Source organism: Triturus cristatus, chromosome 12 (assembly GCF_964204655.1).
Source record: "Triturus cristatus chromosome 12, aTriCri1.1, whole genome shotgun sequence".
Classification (NCBI taxonomy): Eukaryota; Metazoa; Chordata; class Amphibia; order Caudata; family Salamandridae; genus Triturus; species Triturus cristatus.
In genome coordinates, this window is record NC_140595.1 from 75,513,519 (window position 1) to 75,521,777 (window position 8,259).

The following is an 8,259-nucleotide window of genomic DNA, read 5'->3' on the forward strand; positions in this document are numbered from 1 at the left end:
CTCAATAAGTCAGACATCTCCTGCTGTACCTGATCAGGGGACCTCGTATACAGAGAAGTCTAATACTCCCAGAACCTATTGTTGATAACGTCCTGCCCATATATCCGACCTCCCAACACCGTCTCATGCTCCAGGGTCATAGAGCCCCTCTTAGTACGGTTAGCCAACCACACCAGCAGGGAACCAGACTTGTCCATCTCAGAGTGTGCCCTCATCATATGCTCCCAGTAATCCAAACAACAGACAGAGCTTCTTCACATACCCCGCCAGCATCTCCTCTGCATCTAACAGCAACTGCTGTTAAGCAGGGTTTCCAGGCCTTGTCCCCTCCACAGACATTTGTCATTTCCTGTGCTTCAACCTCCTGTACCAGGTATGATGCACTCCCACCGGTTCAGCCATACAACACCCCTGGATGACGACTTTAAAAGTGTCCCACTCCACCTGCGGAGTTGGTGCCGTAGTCGTGTTAGCCACAATTAAATTTTGTATCTCCTCACCAATCATGTGCTGAAACACCGGGTCCTCAAGAGTCTCAACTTTCAACCTCTAATCAGGGACACGAGGGCACGCCATCTCCCATTTCAGGGATAGCAAAACAGATTTATGATCAGAGATCATCTTAACCACATACTCATCATTCTGCACTGGGGAATGTATCACAGGAGTACAATGAAACATGTCTGCGTGGATGTGCAACTCTTGCATGCCCTAAAAGAAGGAATAGTCCCTGTCAAGTGGGTGGGTGCACCACCACTTATCAACGAACACCCACTAGAGTTGCCACTCAGTAAACTTCCAGGTCCACTGTGGAGTCGCGTAGGGACAGGTGGGTTCCATTCAGAATGGGGTCAGCCAGACTATTAAAATCCCCCACAAGGGTCATAGACTGTGACATATAGGGCACAAGGACTCTTGATAACTCATCAAAGAAACCCACCTGGTCCGTATTAGGAGGATATATGCTAACTATGGCTAAGGCGGCCAGCAGTCACTACATACCTCCCAGCTGAGTCCACTTATTCCCCAGTCTTCTCTAAGGGAAACCCAGGCCTCACTCACTGGTTGACACCTCTCGCAAATGCCCAAAAAGTGGTACAATAAGGCTACCCCCTCTACCGATTATGTAGTGCTAACCCCTCAGCAGTAGTCAAGTGGGTCTAAGGGAGATAGGACCCACCCACCTCTTAGGATATACATAGGCTGTATATCATTTGGACATATTATTGAGTTCCTGGAAATTCCAGGACACAAACTTATCTCTCAGTGAGTCTGCCATGGTCTATACAGAAAGAGGTAGCCGAGCAACCAAGCAGTAGGGCTTTACAAATCCCTCCACCCATTCGCCCAGGAACATGACAAAGAAAAAGCACAGTGGATGGTGCAGCTAGACCATCAGAAACAAACCCAACTCCCCAATCCCAGGACAAGAAGGCAACATTTCCCCATTCAAACATGCAACACCAAAACAAACGTGTGTAACCTTCACACAATTAACAGCAGCAGTGGACTTTGCCCCTATCAGCGAACCCCAACATCACTACTCACCATACGGTCATGAGAAAGCATAGTACCTGTAAAGCTGGCCTTGATAGAAACAGGTGAAAGCCAAATGGGCTGTACACCTGCCACCCCCACTGCACCATCACCTCCCCACAGTGGCAGCACTCAACAATAGTCAGAGAAGATCATCAGCCGTTCAAGGCATGATCTGGGGTGAAGCAGAATCAGAGTCCATAGTAGAGACTAAGGCCCGGTTCAAGTCTGTGTCCCGTGCTCTATCCTCCCCAAAGTTGACGGTGGGCTCGCCTCACCACACTCAGCATCGCCACTGTTGCCACTGCCCTTAATTGTTCACAAAAGACCTGCGTCTTAGCAGGGATAGCATGACCGACACTACGCACTCTTTTCCTGGTTGATTTTAGGGAGCCCAGAAGAACTTGGAAGATTGGCATTCTGTGTTTGCCGCTCAATCCACTCCCACACCATCTGTGGGGTGGCGAAGAACTGCGCTTCCCCATCAGTAACAACTCTTAGTCTTGCAGGAAAAAGCATTGCATACTGTATTCCCAACTTTTGGAGGGGATTCTTAGCCCTGCGAAATGTGGCATTTTTGCTTCTGAACATCCCTGATAAAGTTTGGGAACACCATCATTCTTTGATTGCCAATCAGCAGGTCGGTCCTTGCCCTGGCCTGCCGCAAAATATGTCCATAACCCCTATAGTGGAGAAACTTGGCCACCACAGACCGGGGGGCAGCATCCGTGGTGGAGGCCATGTCAAAACTCGAAGGGCCCTCTCCAGGGCAAAGAAAGAGGAAAGGCCCACAGGGGCAACCTCGGTCAGCAGCCACATTTCCAGGTACCCGATCATATCAGACCCTTTAGCGTGTTCTGGGAGACCTATCACCCTGATACTGTTTCTCAGAGGCAGTTTTTGGCATCCTCAGCCCGATAGGTCAGGTTCTTGACCTTTCCATTTATGTCCTCCAGGTGCCTCCTCAAGGTCTCAACTTCATGTGACAAGTCTTGCAGAGTTTGCTCGGTTGTCGTGACCCATTTAGCCAAATTCTGAAGGTCATCCCGTAGGATCACCATGTCCGCCACCACAGTATCTTATTTTCAATTTGAGGGCCTCTCATGAGTCCCTGATCACCTTCAGACTACAATCCAATGTTGACCCCTATGGGCCCACAGCCTGATCAGACTCAGCTTGCCACCCATCCTCAACTCACTAGTCACAGGCATAGCCAGATGACTGGGCTCCGCCAATTCCCTTTTCTTAGTGTACATGCCCATATTGTCTACACACAGGTAGCAATTGAGAGTGCTCCCCAATAATCACACCCTCAGCTCCGGCAACATCAGCAGCAAGACCCTGGGACGTCCATCAGCGTCAAGCCGTCGCAACGTAGGACTCCTCCAGAAGCACCCGTTCTGCCCCTCAAAACATAGAAGCAAGATAAGTAGCTGGGTCTCTGGCATACAGGTGGCACAAACTCTCAATCTGTGGTGCAGGCAACAGGGGTCTCCCCATCAGAGCTCCTCAGTTCCACAGATATGCTTACAAGACGAGGGGAGGGCCATCACCCAACCGCGTCACTCACCAAATGGAAAAATCAAAAGAGGAACTGCACCAGCTTCTGGCCGCTCGCAAACCCACGGGCAGAGAGACAATAACAGTTGGGGCCCCCACAGTCAGCTGCTGCCAGGGCTTACTCCAGCACCTCCAACCGCAAGGCTCCGGGGGCTGCCCAACAGCACCATAGCTGCCGCTCCCGGTCAAATCTGGTCCATCAGCTGCAGGGCCGCACCTCTATCCCCACTCACTACCTATCATGAGCTGGCAGGGGTCAAACGCAACACCCATCTGGGTCTCCAGGCCAGTACGACCCCCAAACAGCGGCGTATGGCCCAGTTGGCACACCAGCCCTTCACAGTGCTCCTGGTCCTCTGAAGGTACTACCAGTCACTGTGGTGCCGCCGTGATCTTGTGGAGATGTCCTGGTGGTGTTCAAGGCCGCTCATGTCCGGGCCTTAATCTGCAGCTGGGGGAAAGCAGTGTGGCTTTACAAGGCAGCAGTGCGGCACAAACCCCCTATGCCCCATTCAGGCAACACCGGCCCAGGATAACGGCAGGATAGCGGTGTTCTGCCGGGAGCGCTGAAGCTCCTAACTTACTCCATCAGTGTCAGGCCACGCCCCCAAGAGTCAAACATTGCTAACAGTTTGCAAACTCCACTATTTGAAAATAAAGCACTTGCTCAGAAAAATAGCGGGTTATATGAATTCTCTTTATACCCCGCAGGTGCGCACAACAGGCCCACTGTTCTGTGCTGCATCGTTAAATGTCATCAATATATGGCACCAGATCTTCCAACACAAGTATATCCATTATTAGGTATGAATAGTCATGGAGGTGACACTCTGAAGACAAATGGAGAAGGCAAGTTTGTGTTAGAGTATCAAAATCACTTTTTGTTCCTTCCAGAACCCTACGAACATGGAGAAGAGAAACCAGACCTCTGCTACAGAATTCCTTCTCGTGGGCTTCTCCAGTCACCCAGACCAGCAGATCCTTCTCTTCTTTGTCTTCCTCACCATATACACAATCATCCTTCTGGGAAACCTCACAATCTTCTTTATTATTAGGATGGACTCTAGACTCCACACACCAATGTATTTCTTTCTGAGCATCCTGGCCTGTGTTGACATCTGTTTCACATCTATGACATTGCCCAAGCTGCTAATAAACCTGCTGTCAGTGAAAAAGACAATTTCGTTCTGCGCCTGTATCACCCAGTTGCATTTTTTCCTTTCATTTGGAAATATGGACAGTTTCTTGCTGGGAATAATGGGCTTTGATAGATACATGGCTATATGTCACCCGTTACATTATACTCGTGTTATGAGACAGAGGTTCTGTGTGTTATTGGTTCTCTGCTCCTGGGTGATCGTCTCTCTTCATTCATCAGTTCACAGTGTCTTGGCCTCTAAGTTATACTATTGTGACTCCAATGAAATCCATCACTACTTTTGTGATCTCCCACCTCTGCTGAAGCTCTCGTGTTCAGACACCACCATTAATGAGCTTGTCCTCTTCACTGAGACAACTGTGATCTTGTTAACCCCTCTTCTTTGCATTTTAATATCCTATGGTCGAATCACCTCAGTCATTCTAAAAATCAAATCCTCAGATGGAAGGAAAAAAGCCTTTTCCACCTGCTTCTCACACCTTACCTCCACAGTTCTATTCTATGGGCCTGTTCTTTTTACATACATTCGTCCATCATCCGCCTACTCTCTTGATAATGACATAGGGATAAGTGTAATGTACAGCATGGTGACTTCTATGCTGAATCCATTTGTATATAGTATTAGAAATAATGATGTGAAAGATGCTTTCAGAAAATTGAGAGCTAAAATGCAAGGCCACCAATAAAGGTTTTACAAAAAATTGTAAAGACATGATGTCTATGATTATAAGTGTACATGTATATATATATATATATATCACTAAACCAATCCAGCACCGCCTGACTGACAGCCAACAGGCGGGAAGAACGCTGGCTGGGACCTCTGCGATATGCTCACGTAATTAAACAAAAGCCGGAATCCAGAATCGGTGCAAGACTTCTTTTTAATCAAGCAAAGGCAAGTGTGAGTCCATTACAATCCATCGGACATAGTGTCCACCATGACGCGTTTCGCTCGCATCCGCGAGCTTGATCACATGACGCGCTCGGGAACAATCGTGCATAAATTAACACACAAGCACAAATTCCTGTAAAAATAAACCTTAGTGTACATCAAACTAAACAACAGACTCCTGATACAGATAATGACAAGTTATGAAACTACCGACAGTTCCAAAACACTGTATTGATAGTTAGTAGCAACTAACTGAATTCAATATTATAAAGCTGCTAAATTAATACAGATGATAATGGCAAATATTATGTACATATGATAAATAGTATTTTTAAAAATACCTTAAAAACTCATTGGTAAATTTCATCAGAGATGTAGTCAAAACAGCAAAGTTACTGTTTTGAGTGCAAAAAATGCAAGTGCAACGAATCATCAAATATTGTGCAAATATCGCTGAGTCCTTGGCCAGTGCCAAAAATCAGAATAAATGTGCAAATACCGCTTAGTCAAAGGCAAGTGCCTAGTGCCAAAGGGACATAAATATGAACATGATGGCAGTAACAATTGACATATAGCAATAAACTTAACAATAATGATTCTAAAACACAGTGCAAATGAGCAGAATGTTAAAAAGATGACAGATAAAAATTCTTATAACATGAGAGAATATCGAGATGGTATACTTATAAACATAACATATACAGTACTAAAGATAAACATTGCCAATCTGAGAAATAGGTATAGAAGCAGCAATACAGAGAAATAATTCTCTCAAAAGAAACTGTCAAGTCTATCAAACTGGCAAGAAAAAGACCATCAAGGAGTCAACAAAAGTGCAATGTGCTACATATAAAAAGCTGATAGCTACTGTAATTAAAAAGAGGCAATAAGCAAAATTTGTTCAGGCCTGAACAAATATACGGAGGTCGATCTTAAGAGCCTAACACATAGTACAAAGGCAAAACTCTCAGTAAGATACAAAGGGTAGATGAAAAATGAATAAAATGAATGACACAGTTAGCACAAGTGAGTATAAAATGACTACAGCATGATTACAGCAGGACAGGGCAGAAGTCCAGATGGGGTAGACTAAAGTGAGGCATATTAAAGAAAGTTGTGTAAATCCTCACTATTGTTAAGGCCATAAGGCATCTTAGTGTCGAGGGACATGATAAAGTGGGTCTCTAATTGGCGGAGTGTTTTCTCACGATTGCCTCCTCTCACCGAATTTGGCACAGCCCCTAACACAGTGTATTCTAGATCCTTAAGTTTGTTGTCGTGGACCAATTTAAAATGTCTCGCCACAGGATAGTTTGGGTCTGAATTGACTATAGCCCTGACATGCTGTAGAATCCGTTTGTGTACAGGGAGCTTCGTGCTTCCAATGTACTCAAGGCCACAAGTACAACGTAGTTTGTAAATCGCAAACTCTGTACGACATGTAAGATAGTCGCGGATAGGTACTTTCTTATTGTCGAATGCAGTAGTGTATTCAATGCTATTAGTGGCAAAAGTGCATGCACGACAGGAGTTGCATTTATAAAAACCTTTTTTGGTCAACCAAGTTTTTTTGAGGGAGACTTCAGGGCTGGATTTGACAAGGGCATCCCTCATAGAAGGGGCCCGTCTAAAAGTGATCGCAGGCAACTCTGGCAAAATAGGTTTAAGTGTCATGTCAGTGAGCACAATAGGCCACTGTGTATAAATCATTTTGCGAATTTGTTTGTCTTGCTGACTGTAGGTGGTAACGAATCTGATATTGGTTAAGTCAGCCTCACTGTTAGATGGTGAAGAAGGTGTCACTTGTGCTTTTTTAACGGTGAGGAGATCTACCCTAGGTAAGAGATTAGACTTAGTGAGTGCAGAATCCAAAATTGTTTTGGAATAACCACGAGTGAGGAAACGAGCATAGGCTTCTGATTGGCAAGTTTGGCATTCTGATTCCTCACTACAAATTCTGCGAATCCTGAGGAATTCGCTATAGGGAATACTGCGAATAGTGTGGTGGGGATGAGCACTATCCGCATGAAGAATGGAATTCCCTGCAGTGGTTTTCCGATGCAATTTGGTATGAAGTTGGCCATTGCTAACGTAAAGAATCATATCCAAAAATTCCACTTTAAAATTGTCAATGGTAGCAGTGAATTTAAGATTTAGGTTATTGACATTGATGAAATCAACAAATTTCAGTGCACTGGTTCTGTCACCCTTCCAAATCATACAAATGTCATCTATGTAACGCCAGAAATACATCACATTTGCAGACCATGTGGCTTGAATGTGCAATCTGAGGACATGCTCCTCCCACCAGCCCACATGTAAACATGAGTAGCTGGGGGAGAAGCAAGCCCCCATAGCCACACCTCGCAGCTGCTGGTACACCTCAGTACCAAACAAAAAGAAATTATTGCAAAGGCATAGTTCGATCATCTTTAACAACATTTTGTTATGGTCACACATAATAATGTCCCTTTGCGCAAGAAAATACTGCACTGCTGCTAAACCATCTGCGTGGTTGATACTAGTATATAAGGATTCAATATCCATCACAACTAGCAAGTAATCTGGCTCCCATGCAATATTCTTGATTTTGTTAAGAAAGTCAGGAGTGTCTTTGATAAAAGAAGGAAGGGCAAAAACAAATGGCTGAAGAAAATAATCCACATACTTGGACATCTTTTCAAGTAGACTTTTCTGCGCTGATATTATCGGTCTCCCGGGCACAGGATCAAGATTTTTGTGGACTTTAGGCAGAAAATATAAGACAGGAATTACTGGGAAGTCTACTTTTAAATAAGTAAATTCATCCTTGGTTAATAAACCTTGTCTTTTCCATTGTGATAGATGTTTGGTAATAGTTTCTTGGACAATTCGCAACTCTTGGCGTGAGGATTTGCGATAGCAGGTAATATCACTTAAATGACGCATTGCTTCTGCACAGTATTGATCCTTGTGCCAGAGGACAACATTGCCACCTTTGTCTGCCTTGTTGATTATAATATCACATTTTTGCTTCAATTTGTTGATCAAAGTAAAGTATTGAGCACTCTTGAAATTATGGCTTCTAGTTCTAGAATTGATACCTCTATTTAGTTGTTTTAGCTCTTCG

The 8,259-nt window shown here is 44.8% G+C and overlaps 1 protein-coding gene across 1 annotated transcript; it reads left to right on the forward strand.

Annotated features, from left to right (window-relative positions):
- Positions 1–4,002: 4,002 nt before the first annotated feature.
- Positions 4,003–4,941, forward strand: LOC146772591 (olfactory receptor 1f45-like). The gene has a single exon (XM_085637651.1). It carries the CDS (start codon positions 4,003–4,005, stop codon positions 4,939–4,941), a length of 939 nt encoding a protein of 312 aa, XP_085493777.1.
- The last annotated feature ends 3,318 nt before the right edge of the window (positions 4,942–8,259 follow it).